The sequence below is a fragment of the Phalacrocorax aristotelis genome, chromosome 11, assembly GCF_949628215.1.
Source record: "Phalacrocorax aristotelis chromosome 11, bGulAri2.1, whole genome shotgun sequence".
Lineage (NCBI taxonomy): Eukaryota > Metazoa > Chordata > Aves > Suliformes > Phalacrocoracidae > Phalacrocorax > Phalacrocorax aristotelis.
Genome location: NC_134286.1, coordinates 15,108,916 through 15,133,438, shown reverse-complemented (window position 1 = coordinate 15,133,438; position 24,523 = coordinate 15,108,916). Strand labels below are relative to the sequence as shown.

General features: G+C 39.8%; 1 protein-coding gene across 7 annotated transcripts in view; it reads right to left on the bottom strand.

The window, feature by feature from the left end:
- The window catches only part of AFF2 (ALF transcription elongation factor 2), a 340,458-nt gene that overhangs the window by 73,347 nt on the left and 242,588 nt on the right, over positions 1 to 24,523 (bottom strand). For all 7 annotated transcript variants that reach the window (XM_075107035.1, XM_075107036.1, XM_075107034.1 and 4 more), the window contains 2 exons: positions 17,270 to 17,321; positions 1,057 to 1,094 (listed from right to left, as the gene is read on the bottom strand). In XM_075107035.1, coding sequence (XP_074963136.1) covers positions 1,057 to 1,094; positions 17,270 to 17,321 — 90 coding nt within the window. The remainder of the gene's footprint in view (positions 1 to 1,056; positions 1,095 to 17,269; positions 17,322 to 24,523) is intronic.

Here is a 24,523-nt window from a genome sequence, read left to right as displayed (position 1 = left end):
ATCACCCCAAGGAGTGTTCATACGCATTTTGCGTTCACTTTATAAGGTGTAAATGACCATACATGATGGAAGCCAAGTGAGAAGTAGAGCTGTATTCTTTTGTTATGTGTGCTAAAACACGATTTGTGAGTCCTGTCAGTGCATGTTCTCACAAACACAAAACCACTCCAGTCCAAAAGCCAGCAAGATCAGCTTACTACTATAAAAATAAGAACATTTCCTCCGTCTGTAACAGGAATATACAGTTACTGGGACTTAGTTAAACTGCAATGATCACCTACTGAAGCTAAAAATATGTGTTTTATTGGTACATAAGAGCCCATTAAGACTGGAGTATTCATTATTTAAACAGAATCACTGATTGCTGGTAGCTTTAACTGAAAATGCCTTTTCTCAAAGAGCCAGGACATCTATATAGCAACTTTCTTAATTCAATGATATATGGTTGAGTGTTGCTGCTAGTGCCCTAAGATTTAAGAACTTCTCATAAAATGCCCTGGAAATTGCTCCCTGGTAGCTTGCTCATCCTTCACAGAGCTCTGCTGTAAAGAGCAGAAACATACGTGTCTGTGTGTATGGTGTGAGACACACACACACGGAGTGAGAAAGAGCTCTTAATCAACAGGATAGCAAAGCCTTGATACATAGGTGCAAAATATTCCCATGTGTCTAGAAATCATTTGGCACATTCCTAGTTATTTCCCCCCTGTCAGACCTTCTCAAGGATTGCAATTAAAAATCATAATCTTTTTAGCATGTATAAACCTCCCCAAGGCTAGGAGCACTATGTATTGAGTATGATTGTGATATTATTTGGCAGCTATTCATAGACAACACATTAATTTATGGAAACTGGATGAAACTTGGGGAGTGCAATCATTTGGGACACACCGAAAGCTTTCCTCGATAATACTGACCTTTTTATAGCTATGATTAGGAGCAACTTGAATTCTATTATCACTTTCATCGCCCTTCTTACTGTCCTAGTCTTTTTAGTGATTGTATACAACAACTCCATTAAACTTGCATTTTCAAATGGATATAAAAATAACTTACTTTACAGGAATGTTTCTCAATTTTGTCTTTTCAGCAGCCTGTAAACAGAAGAGGGGGGGAAACAAACAGTTAAGCAACACACCAAAGCACAACCAAGCCACAAGCAAACATGGACGCCCAGGCAGCCCGCCACAACGGGGGCAGAGGGCTGCAGGAGCTGGACACTTTCAGAGAGGTAGCACTACAGGTTTTAAATACTTCTGCCCCACTTTGTGATATCAGTGTGGTTTGTTTATTTTTCACGGCCACGAGTGTTTAGGAACCGCTCATTCAAGGTGATTACTTCATTTCCCGCTCTGAGGTCTGGCCCCTTTGTCACAAGCTATCTGTCCATATCTGGAAGAAGAACAACAGGAAAAAATAATGGGAAGAACAGACTCTGTTTCCAAAACAGTTTTTATTCGCCAACAACAGAAAAGGGCAAGGGATGACCAAATGTTCAGATCAATTTCCTCTTGTGAAACCTTTGAGAAAACACACTCCAAATCATCTACATGAGTAAATCTTTGGGTCTCTCGGCCTGCACCACCTCAGACATGGAGCCTGGTTCCAGTTTATTGCTGAACCCATTGATCTGTGTACAGTCCATTTATCATTCATGAAAAGAGCCAGTGATCTTCACAGTATATTAGAAGAAACAACTCAGATCATCTGTCAACGGCCCTCTTATTTCTGTTTCCCTCTCCACAGGGATTTCATCTCCTTCGATTCTTCTTGAATTAAAATGTTGCTAAGCAACACAGCTGGGGGCACCGATGGCAGAGCTGCGCCAGTCTATCACACTGGTTAAGCTGCTTGAGATTTTAGTGGAGATTTTTTTTTTAATGCTTCTGTGGCATAATTATGTAATCTGAACCAACCTTGCATCCCCCCTCTGATTTTTTTCAGAATAAGTAAATAACGTTTTAACACAAGAAGGCTTGAAATGTCACCTTCAGATAAACTAGTGTTGTCATATCATTTCAGAGAATTCCTCCTAGCGTTTGCAGAACCAGACTGTAATAGATTTAAATGTGGAAAGCGGTCAGATGGTTAGCGAGATTACAAGCACGCATAGCGGTGAAAGGCAGAATTAAGACAACTGATCCATAAACCTATTATAGTAAGGAAAGTTTTAGTGCTTAATTACCTTCAAAGAGATTTTTATAAATCCTACCAAAATTGAACAGAAGGGTTTTGGTGAGGAACTTTAACCTCTGCTATGGTTAGGGATGGGAGTAAAATGGTCCCCACATAGGAACTGCTAATATTAGTGGTCCTGAAAAATGCTCACATAAGCCCTTGAGGAAATAAATCCTTTATGAAAACTGACTAACTTTGAAACCTCTGGGACCTGCACAACAGGGTTCCAAATTTTGCCAGATTGAGTTCTTCTCTGGGCTCTACAGTGGGGCTAGTTTTTCAAAATACCTGCTTTTTTGGCACTTTTGCCTCCAATCTTAGTAAAGATAAAATCTGTGTTTAAACCCACGGAAATCCCTAATAGTCAATTTAAAATTTGGGAGAAAGAATTAGAGCATGTAAGAGCTGAGATGGGGCAACAGCAATCCTCTGGGCTGGCTCCCAGCGTGCAAAGAAAAATGTGTTTCATTTGGATTATATTTTCCATCTAAAGAATAACTCAATGAATGCATGATAGGAAACAATTATATTAATTGTACAGTAGGGTTGCTAAATAAGACACTTAAACCTCAGGAAATGCTAAACTTAAGATTGCACAAGTAAGTGTTACAGACCCAAACCTAATTATGTCCTCTCAAACAAGCCTATGATGAAATGGGGTCCCTGCCTCATTAGTGAGATAATGTGAGTTGTGCCTCTTTCCAATGATACTCTCCCAAATCTCCCTTTTTCAGCTGCCACGTGCAAATGCAGAGTCAGAAGCATGTTATTAAGAAATCTCTCTGAGTAATAAACTACATGTAACAACACACAAATGCTTCATTTAAAATGGATTAAAACGCCATCAGAAATGGCATTTCAGTTTCCCAAGCCTCCCTCTAAATGCCAAGTTTCAGTCCCATCCTGCAGGGAACTAAAGTTATTTTTAAAGCTCATAAACAGCCCTCAACAATGACAGAAGTTTTGTTGCCTGTACAGTGATATTTTGCTTGACCCTTTTATATACCAAATAGCTGGACTACAACAATTCTGAGTTCAAGCATGTGAAACTTGCATCTAAATCAGTTTTTTTTACCCTGAATTATTCAAAAATCACTATGCAAAAGCCAATATCAAAATACAGATAAGGACAAGAAAACAGAAGAGCAGAGAGTGTCTAGGATCACAAGTAAGTAACGATAATGCAGTCAGTTCTAATACAAAGTAAAGTAGAAGATATTCTGGAGAGCATGTGTGTGATGGTGTGAGCTAAACTGTTTACATGAAAGATTAAAGAAGATGAAGATATTTCAGGGAGTGAGAACTGGCAATGTCAAAGTCATAGAATATTAAAGAGCGGAGTCTAAACTGGATGTTTGATTTTTGACTACTTAGCTACACTGATGGCAACTGTTTACCTTGAAAGAAACATGGTAGCTTTAGGAAGAAAGAATTATAGATATATTTTATTTTCCTGGGCCATGAATATTCTAGCATGTCTTTCCTTAGATTTTTACATGAGGAATTTCCACATTTTTTCCCTTTGTTACTGGGAGATGGCACTTTCCTGACTTAAGAAAAGGCACATGCTGGAGGGACAGTGTCACACACTCATACAGAGTTTAAAACAAATATGGCGAATGCTCAGGTTATTCTACGTGCCCGCCTAGTTTAATGTTGGATGATCAAGCAACCAGTCATTTCCTATTACAAATGAATCAGTTTGCCTCTCAGTGAGACCACGGCAATGTTAAACACAGCACAGAGTATATGTCAGGGATTCCATCTGAGAAAGAAATGCAGGATCTGGACTTCTGCTTTTATTTGTCTTGTAGGTGTTGCTTATCCATTTTTCAAAGCATATTTGTTGTGATATCATGAGCATGCCCAGTGGCAGAACATAAAGGAAGGCAAAATCAAAGTGGCATTGAGTAACTCTACACATTAAGCTTTGATGCAGAAACATATTGTTTGAAAATATTTGGTGTGCAGCAGGTCTGTCAATTAGAGCTAATTATTTTTCTCTGATCAGGAAGAATGCAATCTTGTTTTAGGCAGGTTTCTTTGAAATGTACGTCTTTTATATAACTTCATTATAGGAAAATACTTCTTCCAAATTACTTTTTTTCTGGGCTGCTTAGCTATTGACTCAAATTGTCTGTGTTGAGTAGTTCTCTCTGCTTTGATAATTAACTTTTGATCATTACTGAATTTAGCAGCTCTAGTCAGAAGTATTCACAGCCATCCTCCTCAACTATTTCAGTGTTCGTCGCCTTTAATCTTTGAACAAAATGATCTCCTGGAACCTCCATCAGGCTTGCTACTCAGTTAATAATTCCTGTTTCTCATCTTCATGACTGAGTTTGATTTGTTTTAGACTTGATGCGAGCTTTTGATTATTAATTTAAGATATTTCACAAACATGTTTTAAGGTTTTTTTTTTAATCTTATATTCCTAGGCCTTTACAAATAAGAAGCTGGTTTTGACTCCACAATGATTCCTAAACTTCATGTATTAAATGTACTATCTAGAAACAGAGCAGGTAGAAGGTCCCTAAAACATGATACCTGTGCCCTCAGTGGGAGATGACGCTGCAAAAGATTGGAGTGAAATTGGTCTGGTATAATGTAATATTCAACGGGTTTTAGGAGAATTACATCATGGGACCTTTGCTAATTTTGATCTTGAAAACATGCATTAAAATAATTTAGGATGATTAGAAAATGGAAGCCAGGGTGAACTAGACAATCATTCCACTTTAATTTGTAATTTCCTTCTGATTTTTTTTTTTTAACAATTATGGCCTTCCATAATTGTGCCTCTGTTCTCCAAGACCTTATTTCAACAGCTGACTCTAATGTTGAATTAGAAGGAAGAAGATGAGGAATACATTAAAAGAAGTAAGATACAGAGGATCATCCATGAGAGAGTATTTGTCCAGGAATGTTTTCCCATCACTTTTATAACTGTGAATGACTCCCGCCTCTTGTGCTGTATTACACCTGATTTTGGCACTAGTTTTAGCATTAGTTCAAGAACCACCTGCACTGACTTTATTTGATCTGCAGTGTGGGTATACCCATAAACTTATTTTGTTAGCTAGTATTTAACTATTATGCAAAAGATTAAACACAGGAATAAGCACAAACTGCTTCTAGATTGTGCACAAGGACCGCAAAATTTGAAAAATGATGCTTTTCTTCATCACTACCAATTAGCAGGCTGCCTATTGGATAGAAAGAACTGGAAAAAGTACTTTGATCAGTCTTTCCTATATCACAAAGACCTGAGGAGAATGAATTGACAAGCGGCTGTTTCAAAGATATCAAAATAAAATAACTGGCATCTGCAGAAGACAGATTTTTGGTCAAGTGTTACAGGGGAAGTGTCTGCTATCCAAAGAAAACATATATTTTCTACTGCATAACTGAAAATCCAGGATTTTTAGGGAAAAGTATTTGATTTTGAGAAAGTGAGATTAGACACAAAGTATTTTTCAAGAATGCCTCCTCACCCTCTTGATCCAGAAGCACTGATCAGCCACCTGAGGCAGCAATTGCTAAGCCTCAAAGAGCCTCTTAGGGTGAGACAGATGGCGCTTCATGCCATCGAACATGTTGGCAGAAGAAAGAAGGACCTCATGCTTTAACTTTTCCATGAGCTGCTGCAAGTCTAACTGAGGTTAATCTCCCAGTTCCTCACCAGCTCTGTATGCTTGGGTGAATAGCTAAGCAACTCAACACAAGTAAGTTTATAACCCGCCATGCTGTTCTGTCCTGTACGTATTGAAAAGACTCCTTGGAGATCCAGTTTAACACTCCAACCAAACCAGAGAAACTTTCCACATTAGTTGAATTATATTTATAGTTATATATATCTTCACAGATTATAATTTGTCTTGGAAGTGATACCATTCTCTTATATACACAGAATGACTTACCTATGATCCTAAGTAACAAACCAAAACCCACTACTTATCGACTGCACTGTATCGTGCTCTGATTCTGTAATGATACAACTGGTGCTAACTACAGCTTCCTGTGGAGGAGGAGAACGTAGTGTGCAGCAAACAAACCATCCAGAATTGTGCTGGGAATCAGAAAGCCCAAACCCGAGGGCTGAAGGATTAGTATGTGATGATACATGCATAAACGTGTGTGGTGTGCTCCTTTTTTTTTTTTTTCTCTTTATTTCATTGGTTACTCTCTCCTCTACCTGTCCTCTAATGTCAATAGAGGAGTCTGTATTTCTTTCTTGCTAATTGCCTTTGACATGAAGTTGGCAACCTTGTATTTGAGATTCTGTGTGTGATGTTCTGAGTCAGTCTCACCTCGAGGACAAAAAGCCCAATATTACTCTATCTAGGACCAAAACGAGTGGAGAAGATACTCTCCTCATCATGACGTATTTTTAAAAAAATTAGTACTTTTCCTTCAGAAGCCAAACATGTGGATCAGCTCAGATCCATTTTTTGAAATATCAAGTCACCAAGCATGTGGTATCTACAAATCAGAATGGTTCATTGGACTCTTGGTGCGTATGAACCACAGACAGCTTCTTGTCATTGCTTTGAGCAATGCAGTAACCTTCATGGCTTCACAGAGAGATGCTCAAGAATACTCGAAATACTGGAAATTTAATTTCAATTGGTGCAGTGAAGGCTGGGTAAAATGAAAATCAGAGTTTAAGTGACCAAATCTAAAACAGTCTGTCTGTGGGTTAGGAGTCACCTTCATCCTTGATGTAACTGAGCTGCTTTTAATTGAGTAATAACACAGATATATTTGGGCTTCTGTTTATTAGGTCTGGCTGAGATGGAGTTAATTTTCCCCATAGCAGCCCTCATAGTGCTGTGCTTTGTCCTGGTAGCTAGAAAGATGTTGATAATACACCAGTGTTTTGGCTACCGCTGAGCAGTGCTCACACAGCATCAGGACTGTCTCCCCAACATTTCCCCCCCCTCACCAGTGGGCTGGGCATGGGCAAGATCTTGGGAGGGGACATAGCCAGGAGAGCTGACCCCAACTGGCCAAAGGGGGACTCCATACCATATGATGTCTGCTCAGTAATAAAAGCTGAAAGAAAGGAGGAGGAAGGGTAGGCACTCGTTATTTACTATGTTTGTCTTCCAGAGCAACTGCTATGCATACTGAAGCCCTGCTTCCTGGGAAGTGGCTGGACATCTCCTGCTGATGGGAATAAAATCTTTGTTTTCATTTTTCCCTTTTGCTTCCATGTGTGGCCTTTGCTTTTATTAAACTGCCTTTATCTTGACCCATGAGGTTTATTTTCCATCTCATTTTCTCGCTGCCCCATCCTGCTGGGGAGGGGAGGGGAGTGGAGCAGCTTGGTGGCACCTGGCATCTAGCCAACATCAACCCGCCACATTCTGTCAGCTTTTTTTCCCAAATCCCTACATTTCCATCAGGCCAGTGGTAGAAATCAAACTAAGGAAGTGTGTAGTGAAAAACATGGCCACTTCCCATTCTTGAAGAACTATTCCATATTTTTTCTAAAAAACGGAGAAAAGATCTACACACACTGAGTGTGTACTACACTCTGAGGAGTGATTGTTGCTTGTGTAGACATACCTGAGCTGGTTTTAAATTAGCTAGCATGGGTACTGTGAACATCGTTGCTTTTGTTGCCCAGCCTTCAGTTTACTCAGTGTCTTTGGTGAACTTTACAATACAAACTGTTATGGCTCTCTGCCAGTAAATGGACTTATTTCAGAGATAACTCACATAACATGCGTGCTTATTTTAGGACTTTACTACCAGTGTACCTTGACAGAAGAGGCTTGAAACAGTGCCTTCCTTCCCCAACTATTTTGATATATTCTGGATTCTTTCAAAAATGCTTTTGATGGGAAGTTGCTAATTGTATTATTTTTGACTCCTCCATCCAACAAAGGAGAAATTGTAATATGACATTACAAATTCTACTGATTCTACTTCTGTAGTCCTACAAAACATTGTCAAATTGCTTTACAAATGCTAATCAATGTCTCATGAAGTCTAGTAGATTTAAATGCTCTGACAATACCAATTGACTTGGTCATTGCAGAGTTCTATGGCAAAGAACAGAACTGGCTAGAGCTAGGCCTGATTTTTTTGTAAGAATTGCTTTATTTGGAAAACAAATATACAGCCCTGGTGACAGAAAAAGATGGGAAAATTGTACTGAATGGTCTATGTTTAAGAAAGAAATTCTAAATTGAAATTCTGGTTTGAAACATCATTTCCTAGCAAATAATTTATTACAAATTCATCACATATGACCTAGGCTTAGTGGGTAAAAATCCTACTGTGAAAATATAAAACATCTAGCTAGGAATAAAACTCAGGATTTGTCGTCATCTTATTTACTGATGATTTTTCTAAAATGTGTTTGGTTCAACCCTCCAGATGGCTAATAAATCAAAAAAATCTATTATTTGTTGGGTTTACTCCACAGCTGCATTTCAACATGTTAATCACGTGATTAAAGATCTTGAGGAGGCAAAAGAAGCAGAGAAAAGGTCAAGAAACATTTATAAGAGAAACAAAAAGTCTTGTCTAAACTTCCCTCAAGGAATAAGCAGCAAAAAGCTAGATTCAAAGAATATCCTCATTGTGCAGCTGCAGACAGTCTCCACAACCTGTGTATTCCTCAGTTTCCCAGTTCTAACAGAAGGACAGTAATTCTTTGTATCTCCATCCCTGAAACTTACCTGATATTTTGAGGTCTTATAATGAGGTATACTTCTAGTGTGCAATGTCCGGTTGCTACGTGTGCAACATTCACACAAGTTATAACTTGCTGTGTCAAAATGGAAAGGAGGACAGGCAGAGATCTCAGAAACAGACCCTTCTACCCCTGCTCATTTGAGTTTATGCCCTTAGATTTTCCTTTGTGGCAAAGGCATTTATCTCATTCCTTTGGGAGTCCAACCTATCCTTAGTCTCTCCCCTACTCTAAATCAATGAATAGTTCCCTAGACTTGAGAAGCAAAAGGGCAGAGTCAAAGAGTACCAGCAGTGGCAGTGCTGGGAAGATGTGAATTGATATTGCTATTGTTCGTGCCGCCTGTTTAGTTCCTGTGTAGGAGTGAAGACTAAGGATTTTAACTTATACCGAACATTACATCTATACTGAATGTTAAATCTATTGCAAACAGGCAGCAGAGGTAACAGAGGTAAACACACATGAAATAACTCTTTGCTGACCTTGGTCTGGTTTAGTACATTGCTCAGAGGACTTAGCCAATTACTAAATTGCACAGCTCCAAAAATTACACTTAACAGTATTGCCACGAAATTGGTAATTCTGTGAAGCAGACGTGCTCTCTGTGAGAGCACCCTGCCCAAATCAATTGCACTGTCACACTGTGGTCCTGACCTGTCCCTACGAGCAGGCCTGTTCTGGGAAGATTCATCCTGCCGGCACAAAATGGAGCACCTCCAACCCCAGCAAACCTTGCAGAGTTCATTGTAGGAAAAATTAAGGTGTTTAGGTCTCATTACTGTTCTCCTTCTGGAGTACCTCCAGGGAAGATCAACTTTCACTTCTTCTCCCCTTATTCTGGCTGACAGAAGCTAATTACTGGGTTTATCATGCCCTTTTCATCACCTACTTTACGCTTGTTCTGGCTACCTATGAGTCCCTCCTTCAGACTTTTTCAAACCCCCAGTCTCAAAGCCAGCACTAGCACTATCATCTACTGGTGTAAAAAACTCCCAGGAATTTAGATTTTGAAATTCACAGGCAGTTCCTTGGGCTTTTACAAAAGAGTGACACTGCAGATGGCCAGCATAAGAAAGCCAGACACTTTCTTTACCAAAATGCTTCACAAGGCATTAATGATAAAAATCACACTCTCCTTTTGAGGAGAAAAGGGAGATAAATGTTTCCTATGTGGTCAGATTAGTGAGTGTTGAGCACTGAGATGGCCTGCAGATATCACAGACTTCAGATTTATTTTTATAGGACAGTATGGTCAAGTCTGGCTTTTCTCTTAACAAAAACAATGCTAGTGTCAATCAGTTATCTCACCTGCTGCTGCCTCTGCTTGATGCCAAAACAATACAGGGCTTCTGCATAAGTGGCATACATAGCAAGAGGCCCTGGGGAAATATATTTTTCCTCCAAGCTTATAATAAAGACTCATTAAAAAAAAACGTGTGCACAAGCGTGCACACACACACAGAGTACATGACCCGTCCCATGGACTGAAAGCTGCACCTCCCTCCTCTCTCATACCCCAAAAGGGCTGGCAGGTCTCCAGCGTCTGGTCCTTATGCTGTACTGAGGAACAACTGGCCTGTCCACCTCTATTTAATTAGTGAGGGAGGCATCAGTTCTTTTTTAAGCTTCTCCTTTAGGTGAATAATGTCTTATGGTATGGCTGACAGAGCCTGGCTGCTTCAGGCTGGTGGCATGAAAAACTAAATCCAAGATAAGCACCTGTTTAAGAGAGCCCTGTGGGGCTATGAAGTGCCTGCTTACCTGTGGGGAAGTGAGGAGAGGACTTTTTGCAGCTGTATTTCTCCATCTTTTCAACTAAGGCATTTCATTCCCGATTTGTCAGGGCTGCCTGCCGGTATTTTCTTTTCCTGTATTATCTCCTCTGTTGCGGCAGAGGGTTTTTTGAAACGCTGAGCTGCCACCGCACACTAGGCAACCCATGGCAAAGGCAAGTCAATGGGAGGGATGGGGCTCCTCCAGCGCCTTGGCTGGGCCAGGCAGCTGCTGCCTCAGGGCCCAGGTAAGAGCATGGCTCCAACCTGCAGGGGCAAACTTCATGTTGATCTGCAGTGCTGTGCACTCTACAGCAACCATTTGTCCTGAGGGTTGTATTAATCCCCTTCCTCACTGATGGATGACCTCCACAACAACAACATGTGCGGAAACAATTACATGAGATTCTGTGAATTTGAACAAGTTAAAAGCTTTTGATAACACTGTCTAGTGGCGTGCCATGTTTTTTGCTGCATAACTGCAGCAAGCTCAGCCCAGATCTCAGAGTGGTTACTGAAAGTTTCTGCTGATAATAAGCAAATATATGATATGAACCTACGTCATTACCATGTGAATTATAACCTTAGACATGTCAGCCATCAAATCTCATATTTCCAAAGATTTGTCTAATGGAAGCTGGAGTATTCATTTTACACAGTTGATGATATATGGTTGTTTCAACTAGTGTTGTGCAGAATAAAATAGTTTGAATACCAATTAAAATGGACTGGGGTAGCAAGAATAGACATACCTTTACAAAAGGATTTTTCATGGTTATAGACTGACAAGGTTGGAGAATGACTGTATTACCCTAATAGCTTCTGTTTTCATTAATGGCTTAATGAAAACATTTCCCTACAATTATAAAACATGACTGTAGATATTAAACCCTGGAATGTGGGATCTTTATCAAAACACATGCTGCTGTGGCTACAACTGCTGCTGCACCACTCTGGGATTTCAATGGAACCCAATGACAGATAAACTGCTTACATTAAAAGACTGTATGAAAGTTATTTTGCACCTAGTTTTACCCTAATCCACCTGATTTTTCTACAGCTTTAACAAGACGACCTCTCTCACTGTGTGTACAGTATTGATGTCATGACTGAAGAGCTGTTCTTCAGCCTTTCTGCTGATAACAGAGTAAACAGAAATGTGTAAAACCTCAGGGAGGTAAACAGCTTGTTCAAGATCCAGCTAAAAAATGGGAAAAATATAACAGGAAGGTGTACCTATTGGTACCAGGAAAGTGGTCACCGTTCCACTTTAAAAAGTGTTTACATGATATGATGAAGGCATACTGTGTCTTAGAATTTCATAAACTTTTTAAAAATTTAACTTGAGTAAAGGCTTTGAAAGCTCAGTATGCATTATAAGAATTCAAAGCTAAGCCTCTGGCTGATCACCTTTTTAGACCCAGCGACAAAGTCAAAACTTTTATATATAATTACCTAATACTCATCTAGGAAAAAAGAATTATGTTTTTTAAAATATAAGCGACAGAGCAGGGCCATGGATTATATGCATGTTTGTGTGGTCATCAGAGAAGTGGCAATAAAGTGGCAATTATTAAGGGAAGGAGGAAAAAAAATCAAATAGAAAAGAAAAACATCTTCTTGACTTGTTCTGCCAAAAACACTCTCTACATAAAATACTGAAAATGCAGCAGGTCCGTAACTAGTATAAAAGTTTCTTTGGTTCAAATACATACAGAATGCTAGTAACGTGCTTTAAATTAAGTACGCGTTTCAAAGGTTAACAGGACTATTCCTTCGGCAGAAGAACAAAGACGAGCTGGTTAGAGAAAATTTGGTACACTACAGCCACTTAAAATACTGTATCCAGGCAAAACTCATTTGGATGCCTTTGAGCTCAAAGCTAATTTGGATTATACAGAGGTGCTTTAAAGAACAAAAATACTAACCTGTGTTTTATCTAAGCTCATTTAGCTGAGCTGAGCTACTAATTAAAAATCTTCACTACTCTTCCTAATTTCTGATGTATTTTTTTAACTGATTAATAAAGCCATCTAAAAGCTCTGTCCTTCCTCACAGAAGAGTGTTAACATTAGCATCTCTGAAATGCCTTGTCATCTACCAGTTTTAGTAATAACATCTGTCATCTGCCTTGACTGTATGTCTTGTAGCCCATCTGAAAACATTGTGCGGTAGGACTTCTGAATGCAGTACTGATGCGTATGCCAACATCCCTCTCAGTGACAATACTACAAGACTTTACAATCCAGGCAATGCTTAAATGTAGCAATATTGCTCAAATAATATATTAAACAGATGTGTACCTGGTATTATAAATACGTGACATAAAAATCTATTGGGTTGGTCAGTGTGCATATTAAAAACCATTCAAGCAGGTCAAATTGTGGATAACTTAAAACTTTAAAGACAGCAATTTTAATAAAACTGTCAATACAATTTTCTTTGTAAAAACATTTGAGACTGATTATGCTGCTTATATTGAAAGAGAAACACAAGGTCTATATCTTTAGATCTTTTATTGAACTGTGAGCACAGCATCAATAACTGCTTCTCAGCTGTAAATGAAAATTGATTCCAGATCTAACCCGTCATTTTCTGTGTGTCTTTAATCCCAAATCACCCTCAATGAGACATAAGAATCAGCATTTTGTCTATAGGACAAAGCATGTGTCATATGGCCAGGTCCAAAGTGTCTACACTGAAGATACTGTGGGCTGTGTTTACATGTGTTAGATATAGGTGATAACTGTGATCTCTCCAAGCGAGGCCCAAAAAGTGATGATGGGAGTCTGCAGCTGGAGTGGAGTGACTTGTAACTTGCCTCATGCTCTATTGCAAAGATCTATATGGTCCAAAGCTTTACAGATCTGAAGACTGAAGAGACCTGCAATGAACATCTCATTGGCCCTCCTACACATCACAGCACAAAGAAAATCACTTGACAACTTCTACTTTAAGACCACAACTGCCAGAAGTCTAAAAGGAGAGGGAAACTACAAGGCTTCCATGCAATTTGCAGCTGTTTGGCACTAGTAGTTTGGACTTCCAGTCAACTCATTTGCTGAAGCTTCTTAAGCTCTCTGGGGTGAAGTATAGCCTCCTTTCAGGAATCTTTTTCTTGGTAATATGTTGCTAGGCCATCATCATGCACTACCTTAACTCTTTTTGGCCGAACTAAAGAAGACCTAACACTTGTGGTAAGGAAGGTTCTCCAGATCCTGTTTATAACTCGTAAGAACAATTTCCAGTTATTCAAAATCCTGTTTGAAAACTGAATGATAAAAGTGGGCGGCATGTTCAGTAACAACCTTGCTAACACCATCTATACAATAAATACTTTCTACTGGCTTCAACCTGGTAGGTAGCTGAAATCAGACTCAACTTCTTAATTATATGATTGACAGGAGCTATCATGTGGGTCGGGTTTCTTCTCAGCAGTGGAAGAAAAGGAAGATGTTTAACACCTGAAAGTGCACAAGGTCCATAGACCCCTACATAAATGCAATACAGATCAGAAATAAGTTCATAGGAGTGAGAGAATAAGACAGAAGAGTTTTGCTTCTTGCAGACAAGCTTCTAACAATCTTCCATCATGACAAATGGACTACTGGTAGGCTCAGAAGACAGGCTGATTGATCAAACTCTCCACATACTATAGACATTCACTAAAAGTTGAGATCAAGGTGCATTTATGGATCAGTGACACTACCATGCCTGCCGTGTGAAGATTGAAAGGTCCCTAGCAATTCTCAAAGGACAAATCCCAGGGCTCCCTAACGACCACTGTTCTCAAAGAATTTAAATTTTCTTGAAACGAGAGGAGATAAAGATAACAAATTTGATTTTTACATACTGTGTTTTTATTAATAAAAATGAGTAAAAGGCAGCTCATGCTTCACATTGGCTGCAAGCCTATAGCAAAATTTTTTAAAAAAATCAGAAACATTGTAAAGACACTGATTCCATTTCCTGACAGAAATGTTGCATAAACTGGTAAAATGGTTTTCAGCTGGGAGTTTTAATCTTTCCTCTCCATTCCAGAGTGCGCACCTGTGTACAGCTGAATTACAAGGGGCATTGGACTGCAAAATCTTTATGTTTAAAAAAAAAAATTCTAACCTTGGGCTTCACAGATGAACATTCAACACTCTAAAATTCACATATTGTAACTGCCTTGATCTGTCCCTCATGAATTAATATTTTATATGGAGAAAATATTTTGCAGTCAAACCCCATTGCAGTTATTAGTTGACGTTTACATGTCTGACCAGCGCGTCAGATCAACATTTCTTTCCATTTCCAATCCCCTCTCTTTAAAGAGATACGGCAGAAGCTGCGAAAGTGTGAAGGCACTGCCAGTGCAACGTGTGAGTGATGCAGCAGAGCCACGCTGCTCAGCTTTGCAAGGCCTTAGTCTGGGATGCAGCGTGTGACACAAATCTAAAGTACAGACACATACAGTCATTCATTCAATAAACCTAAAAAGCTGTGGGATTCTTTCCTATAATATGTGCAACTTTGTCTCTTCCCTCTGTTTGTAATACAAATGAAAGAGATAAAACCATACATATGTGGGGTACATTGGAAAGGTGAAGGTTTCCCTTGAAGTATCCCTTGAAGTGCAGGGCATTGGAGAAATATGCTCAGTGTGCCTTCCATCCAAACAATTCATTTATGTTTTACGTGGTTCCAAGTCTTCATGTGTGGAATCCCTAAATATTTGGACCATAATCTGTTTCTTAAGAAGAGCTTTCTTAAGGAAGAGCTTAGGTTTGAATTGATTCTAATCACTTAGAGTGAGATGAAGCTCACATTTCCAAACGGAAAAGCATTTTCTATGTACTCTAAAATTTTGAGAAACTACATGAATGGTCCTTATTGTGCTGTCTTGTCTCTCTGCAGCTGATGCTGCGAATGGTATTGCTGGAAAGTCACACTGAGTTTTGGTGCAGTCTGAGGCTCCCTACAGCCTGGGCACATCACCCCACACAAGGACTCAGGCTGCAGCCCCTGAACTGGGAGCAATGTGATGCCGTTCACGAGCCTGACGCTGCCTTTGGGTAAGAAGCACGCATATACCACATGACAGCAATGATGTTTTGAGAGCTATCAATACTCCACTGGGCAGTGTAGAAATAACCGTGTCTTTCCTGCTTGGGATTAACATGAGAGATGACAACTATTCAAGTCAGTGAGGGCTTTTCGTTGGATGTTAGCAAACGCTGGTCCAGGCGTTTGCTGAATTCTTCATTCAGCAACGATACACGATTTCATCTTAGCAGTATAAATTGTATAAATTTGCAATAATTCTACTTAAGTCACTATAAAACTGCTACTGTAGGAAAACAAAAGTAACTCCAACCACATAATATATTTCCTTTTCTATATTTTGAGCGCCTCAGTATCACAATGTCATTTTACAGGATTATTTGGGCAAGTTTCCAATAGATGAGGAAACCTGCTGGTTTCATAAGCCACCATGTTTGTAGAACAGTGCATTGCACAAGTACAGGCTTTTGATCCTTTGGCTTCGGATGAGAGCGCAAGTCTATCTTGGTGCTAAAAAATACTGACTTGTACAACTAAGGCGTTAACTGACACCAGAAGGTAAATCTTTGCTGCCATGACCCTAAAGGATGGATTAGGTAGGTTGAAGGAGAACATTTAGGTGGTTTAAAAATAAATAAGAAAGAAAGATTGACTTATAATTAACATTTCCCAGGCTGAACAGAAGATCTTATGCTGACTTATTGCACTACCTTTCTCTCACTGCAGACGTTTACACATTCGAACCTATTGCATATGTAAAGTAACATGAAGGATGAATTTAATCCAAAGTCTCTTTTTTTTTTTTTTTCTGATAAGAATGTTGAGAATAAGAATTACACCAGCTTTATTTCCCAGCATTATCCAGAAATATTTATAAAGTGGGAAGGATAGAAAATGACATGAGCCAGTTTTCTGAAGATGATTTTTTGTTAATGTCCTAAGTAGGTTGACAGACTTTCAGTAATGATTTACAGCTACACACTGAGGATTTTCCCTCTCTTAAATGGGAGTCACTGGATACTAAGTATGGACGCCCAGCCCTTTACTCACTGACTGGAACAAAACCTACAGACCCAATCTTCTCGGGTGCAATTGTACAAATGAATTGCAAAGTGCAAACCAACTCTGCAGTTGTGACAGTGGTCTGACGTGGTCATTTTGCATCCACTTCCAAAAAGGTAATCGATTTCAGAAGCTGATTGTGAAACAAGTGGAAGCTGTTCCACAGTTAGTTTGGTACAACGGAGAATAGAAACTCAGAGCTCATTAGCTACTCCTGGGTGATGCCATGTGAAGTCTCTTATTCCAAGGCTGAAAAGTCATGTTTTGCTCTAGTTTAATCCACTTCACAAAGTTAATTCAGCAAAACTGACAAAATACATTCCTGTTTAAGAATAAGTTTCCTCCCACAGAGGTTCTATGCTCAGCAAGATTTAAGCTAGTGGATTCTGCAGCACACCAAAATGCTTTTGATGCAAATATAGTAAACCAACATGCAATCACATTCAACTGATTCAACTTTTTCAGATTATATGGTCTATGTACTTATATCAGATGCATTTACCTGTTCATTGTCATCTTCATCACTGCTGAGTTTCAGATCATCCTCAAGCATTCTGAAAAAAAGAGAGACGATACAGAATTACATTTAATGAATTAACTTTATATACAATGGACTGAATCTACCCTTCAGCAAAGTCGGAGGAAAAACTCCTTCAATTCAACAACAGCAAAATCAGATCTGTGATACGTAATCTGATGAATACTGCATGTATGTATGCATTAGTCCTCCTGTGATGCTAAGTAAGAACAAATGACTTTCAGACTCATCCATCATAAAGTCTGGCAGTCAGGTCCTCTTTCATGTCCTCTTTTATTTCCACGTTGTCTCACGGTTATTAGTCCATATACACCTATGTGTATTTCTAAATCAGAAGGTGGAAGGGAAATTCAACTCTGAGACTTAAAACCTGAGAAAAAGTCCTCTGTGTTTCATTCTGATATAGGGCATCACTGATCTTCTCTGAGGCCTGTACCAAACCGAGAATGCAGAGTGGACAACAGCAAGAAGAGGACGACCTTGTTTGAGGTTTGATAGGACCTCACAGCTGGTAGTATCTAAAGGCAGAGCAAACTTTTTTCAAGCTAGGAATCTGCTAATTCATATTCCCCACCCCACCCCCTTTTTTTTTTTTTCTTCAATACAGGGAAATCTGATATCACTGCTCCCTGCCGTTGGTCAAAGGGGAAGGAAACGCCTAAAAGATGTGGCTGTCCCAATGCCTCCTTCCCTTCCTCTGGCAGAAGAAAGAGTTGAATAATGCATATTACTATATTAACACTCAGAGTACTTTTTTTTTAACCCAAGACTTGGGTATAGCAAAACACGTGGGGAAACAAACCATATTATTTGCTGTTACATCTTTGCAGAAAAGGTCTTTTATTTGGAGATCTGTCTACCTAGAGAGACATTACAAGTAGCCACCAACTACTGTCCCGTACAGCTTCCCATATATTCACGCTTTTATCTGGTGGTCCTCCTCAGACCTGATATTCCTTTGGGCACGCTTCTACCTCACACCCATCTCTTCACCTTGAGAAATTCTTTTATCACAGGATGATGTATGAATGAATCGGCACATCTCTCCCAGATCCGCTCTGGCAGCCACTAAAATTGCTGCGCTTCCTTTCTCCCAGGCTGAGCTCCTTTACCCACGGCAGGAGGCTCACAAATTGCAATTACTGTTTCCTTTCTGCCTTGATGGAGACTGAAGTCTATGATTTTTTATTGTTAGCTTTTAAATAACTGTAGCAATCAATGGATGTTCTATTAGGAAGGTGTTTTTTTTGTTGTTTGAAGACTACCAGTAAATCATGGAAGCCTCCTGGTATAAGGAATTTTAAAGAGGGGACAATAATCCCAATGTGGAAATATCAGAAGGTTTGAAGCCCTGCTGGTGCTCTTAAAAAGAGAAAGAGCAAGGAGATCTTTAAACTGGTTTGTAAGTCATCTGTCTTCCAGTGACCTCTGTTGTCGGGCAGCTCCGTGGTTACAAAGTATCTGGACGCGTAACTACTAGTCATTAATGTTTTGATAAATGGCAGATGCCTCCCTGTAATATCTGAACCCATAAAAGTAAGACTGTAGCATGGAAGAAGAATCTTCGAAAAGTAAGAATCTGTGGTGGGTTGACTCTGGCTGGACACCAGGTGCCCACCAAGCTGCTCTGTCACTCCCCCTCCTCAGCTGGACAGGGGAGAGAAAATATAATGAAAAATTCATGGGTTGAGATAAGGACAGGGAGAGATCACTCAGCAGTTACTGTCATGGGCAAACCAGAGTTGACTTGGGGAAAAAAATGAATTTCATTTATTGACAATCAAATCAGAGTAGGGTAATGAGAAAATAAAACCAAATCTTAAAACGCCTTCCCTCCATCCCTCCCTTCTTCCCGGCCTCAACTTCACTGATGATTTCTCTACCTCTTCCCCATGGAGCAGTGCAGGGGGACAGGGAATGGGGGTTGTGGTCAGGTCATCACACACCGTCTCTGACACTCCTTCCTCCTCACACTCTTCCCCTGCTCCAGTGTGGGGTCCCTCTTGTGGGAGACAGTCCTTTATGAACTTCTCCAGCATGGGTCCTTCCCACAGGCTGCAGTTCTTCATGAACTGCCCCAGCGTGGGTCCCTTCCGAGGGGTACAGCCCTTCAGGGACAGGCTGCTCCTGCGTGGATCCCTTCCATGAGGTCACAGGTCCTGCCAGAAGATCTCCTCCAGCGTGTGGGCTCCTGTCTCCATGGGTCCACAGGTCCTACCAGAAGCGCACTCCATTGTGGGCTTCCCACAGGGCCACAGCCTCCTTTGGGGCACATCAACCTGTTCTACCATGGACCTCCCTGGGCTGCAGGGTACAGCCTGCCTCACCATGGTCTTCACCAAGGGCTGCAGGGGAATCTCTGCTCTGGCACCTGGAGCACCTCTTCCCCCTCCTTAGTCACTGACCGCAGTGTCTGCAGAGTTCTTCCTCTCACATAGTCTCACCCCTCTCTCCCAGCTGCTGCTGTGCAGCAACTTTTTCCCCTGGTTAACTACGTTATCCCAGAGGTGCTACCACCATCGCTGATGGGCTTGGCTCTGGCCAGTGGCGGGTACGTCTCGGAGCTGGCTGGCACAGGCTCTGTTGGACATGGGGGAAGCTTCTGGCATCTCCTCACAGAAGCCACCACTGTAGTCTGCCCCCCATGAAAACCTTGCCACACAAACCCACTGCAGAATTTTTCAGGAAATTTAGTCTTTAGAGTCCTGGACTTTGGTGATGAACAGGAACATTTAATGTTGTTTATCTAGCAGACACATTAATTTGTTTCCCCAATGTCATTCCTTGCTGTACTTTTCTCAACATATCGCTGTACCTCCATCTATCCACAGCCCGGGATTGTTATCTGCAAGTCTCATTACACACCAGAAGGACAATACCTGCAGGAAACCGAGACCATCTTCATACAAGACTATATCATTCTGATTCTTAACTCTAATTCAATCCTACGCTCCTACTTTTAAACCTACATCTCACTTTAATGTGTAATTTCTCTACTGCTTTAAAGCAGCACTGCTAGATAATGTGGTCTATTATTATTTTTTAATGCAGATCTAAGAGGACATAATGCAAAGGATCTTTCCATGAATGAAGCCCAAAGGGTGGTGTGTTTTCTTTTTTTCTTTCCAGCTATTGCTTTTTTTTCATTTGTTACATATTAAATTCCTTTTTGACATATTCTGGTAGAAATAAACCAAAAAGGACATAGGAAATTCCATATTGGATAAATGGAAAGAACAATGAAAAAAAAAAACATAAAAAAGATAAATGAATACACTTACTAAACCAACCAAACCGCCATCTGAAATGGCTGATTAATAACTGTCCTCATACAGCCTATACTGCAGACACTTTCTAACAAGTACAGTAAGCTCAAGACATGTTTATTGAATATTGAAAAATATAAAATGGATATAAAACATGATTAGTAGGAAGGACAACTGTTAGAGCTGGTTTCAGATAAACTAAATTTGTAGGATTTATGAGTTCCCTTCAAGAGACTAATGGATGTTTAGATGACTAGAGAGAGGAAAAAAATTGGATTTTGGTATTTCTTTAGCAGTTCCAAGCTTATCACTTGGAGTATATAATTCTTCTTAGCCTGTTCTGCTAAATGAAGAATATGTCATCCCATTCGGTTACAAAACTCAAAGGTTAAACAACTAAACCACACAGCTTCTAAAATGCATCACACTCTCCTGGCAGATGGAATAATTAAAGAGAAACTGAGTACGGTATCAACAATAAATATATGGTAGTCAGAGAAATAAGGGAATAAATTAAAAATACACAGTATGTGTAAATGAAAGGAGAATGCTGAAGAGTTCAAATAACCTGCTCCCAGAGGACATTTGTTGGAAGAGGTAATATTTTACAGAAAGCAGAGGACTAGATGGTCTTCCACAAATTTTAAAATGTGCTTAATATTCTGAAGACATGGGTCACAGTAGCTTGTACTGCTCAATGTTTCTATTAACTCTCATTTATAAGCAAGTAGCATCTGATCACACTCAAAGCCCAATAAGGGCTTTCTGAGATTGCCAGCAACCTTAATCCAAGGTGACCATTTCACTATCATATCTAGAGAGGTATCCCAGTGCAGCTTCAAAGCCCTGAGACAGAAGAGCTCTGTATCTCAGTTCTCTCAAACACCGTCTGGGTGGTTTGAACGTGAAATTAGACCCTCTTGAATGAAAGATCCCTATAAATACACATATGATCTATTCTGCTCTAGGTAATTGCTAACCTCAGAAACACCCAGACTGGAGATTACAGAGTATATTTCTTATGAAGATCAGCCCAGCTATTAACAAAGGCCGATTTGATGGATATGTTAAAGTTACAATGAATACTGTCAGTGAGGGCAAATCAACGAGAAAACTACCTGTATCACAAAGCTATCTCCAGAGGTGTTATGAATTAATTTTATTTCTTATTCTTCTCTGACCCAGCTGACATTATTATTGAATATACATGTACTTGTTTGTCTTTTCATCCATAGCCAATGCAAAACACCACTTTAAGGAAAGAGTGGGATTAAGTAGGATTTTTCATTTCATTGTTAGAGCAATGCCGTTTACTGTAACAGTTGAAGTTGTGTCAGCACATTTGTTATAATCTACAATTTTCAGGGGTTTATAATTTGGAATCTAAAATTATTGCAAAGCAGAAATGTTGGGACAAAGCAACACATTTATCTGTGGTGTAAGTAGGGGCAATCTCACTGACTACAATACCACTTCCTTTGGGGATGAATTGGTTCCCGAGGCAGATTGTACAAATCTAACTAGACAAATGGCTGGATGAAGGCTTCACTAGGTTGAGTTCTGTAAAAGTCTCACTAGAAATAGCAACAACAAAATATTATTTTTAGGATCCTTCAACTTGCCCTGGGCCTCAGAAGATGACGAGATGGACCAAAATCAAAATGAGCTATTTTTCTAACAGTTTATTATGATTTTGGCATAGTGAGCTAAATTTTTATCTTGTGTCTTTGACTCTTCACACATTTTCCAAAAATACAGTTTTAAAAAATACCATGATAATAAACCAGTTTAAACATAACCAGAAACTCCTTTGTACCTGTTCTCTTAACAGACAATGTCAAAAGATTACGCAAATGCCATCATGGCTTCTGTTTCTCAGTGGGACAGGCTCCATTTTATACCTTTTTCCTCTCCATGTTCATGTTCAGCATGAGTGAGTCACTAAGTCCCTCTAGCCGCTCCAAACAGTTGTTACAGCATGAGTTATTTGGTTAAAATATAAGCCTAGGCACTGGGAAAAGTAAAGGCAGCAGAATCTCAACTCAACTCTGGGTCCTGGACTGAAATTTACTGGGGTGGCACCAAGCTCAGCCGCATCCACACTGATATTGGACTTGTAGCCCATCCGTACCGTTGAGTTCAGCAGTTGCTTTGTGCACACCAGACCTGCTGGTTTGGGATACTGTGCATGAGCAAGTGAGGATTTAATTAGGAGATCTGAGATAATCTCCTCCCTGAAAAACCACTATCATGATATAACTAAATGTCAAGTATTTTTATAGAAGACACTACACTTCTTAAAGGAGTATTTTCACAGCTCAACATTTTTTTTTTTTTGTTGTTTTAATGTATACTGCATTGAAATGCTTTTTACAAGTGAATAAGGTCTGGATTGCCAGCAAACTTCTGAGAATGCTATGCATTTCTTCCTGCTCCGGTCGTGTGAGGCCATGATGGGAGCACACTGTGTTTATAAGATGTTGTTACAGGTTTGGTGAGACAGCTTCACCAAGGAAGAGGCTCTTAAGAGGCAGCCTAAATAGGATCCAGGTTGTGCACTTCTAATTTGCTCTGGGATCAGTTCACCACTGCACTGGAGCTCCACTCGCATGTAGAAAAAGCCTTGTGGGAATGAAAAGGATGGAGAAAAGGGAAGAGGGGGTTGCAAGCAGCCAGTGAAGGAAATACTGGGCAATTCCCTAATCCTGAGCTGCCCAGAAAATTAACTCGTTCATGTCAAACCATTTTTGTACAAAATGCCTACCCCATCTGGGTCATATCACACCAAACACAAGTGTTGCTTCTGCAGGAAGACAGACAAGGAATGGTGTTAACCAGACATATAGACATGCCGTTCTTTTCTTGTCAGGTTTGTCTCTGGTGAAATGGGAATATATTTATAAGATTCCTGCTTTTCAAAATATTTATCCCATCCGTTTTTGTAAATCTGTAACGTTGTCCTTGCAACCTCAATGGGCAAACCATGCTTCATTCCCAGGTAGGATGTATTGCTTAAATTTGGCTGAAAAGGTAAGGATGAAACTGTGCCTAGTGACACAAAAGACACAGAAAAGCGTTGATAAGGAGAAGCAGTGACTGGTACGGGAAGCATCCAGATGATGTGGGTGCTTTCCAAGGAAAGAGCTCTCTCCTGCTTCAAGCTTTCACTGATACAAAAGGACAATATTAAATGGAGGTTTGTGTAATTTAGACTGGGGTAGTGTGTGCTACAACTAGTTATTCTGTTCGATATTAAGGAGAGAGCTTAGGCTGTTATGGCAAATTTAACTTGTGATACTTAATAAGACTTAAAACCATAACAGGCAGGAATCATCAAATAAATGTTTTTGAGGTGAAAAAGAGTAGTGCATTATACCACCCTGAACTATGAAGCCCTTGTTACACTCTCATTTGCAGCAATACCTCTGTGTAGGGAACACTGTGCATGCGAATGGTGACTAGCACTGAGATGCAACCTTTTCTACCCCTGAACTTTCATGGAAATAAGGCCATCAGTTCAACATACCCTATGGTATTTACCCTATGGACTTCATCCAGAACTTGTTTTTCATTTTGCTAGAGCATTTCTCTGTAGTACGCATGTCTTCTCTGAGAGCAGTAACTCAGAAGGTATCATGCAAATGACAAACTGTATAATGGAATTCAGATGTATTTTGAGAACGTGTTGCACATACTGGAGCACAATTTTATCATTTATTAAGGGGAATGAAGGGGGCCTACATGTGTGAAAACATCTAACAATAGATGTCCCCAGAGAAGTTTATAATACAGTGGACAAAAAACCCGGGGAAATGAAAATAATTGTAGAGTAATCCCAAAGGGAAAAAGAAGATCTTTTGTTTTAAAACAGCCCATCGATAAATCTTGAAACCTGATATTCATTCTTTTGCTGAAATGTGCAAGTCATCTTTAAAATATTTCCTCTGAGATA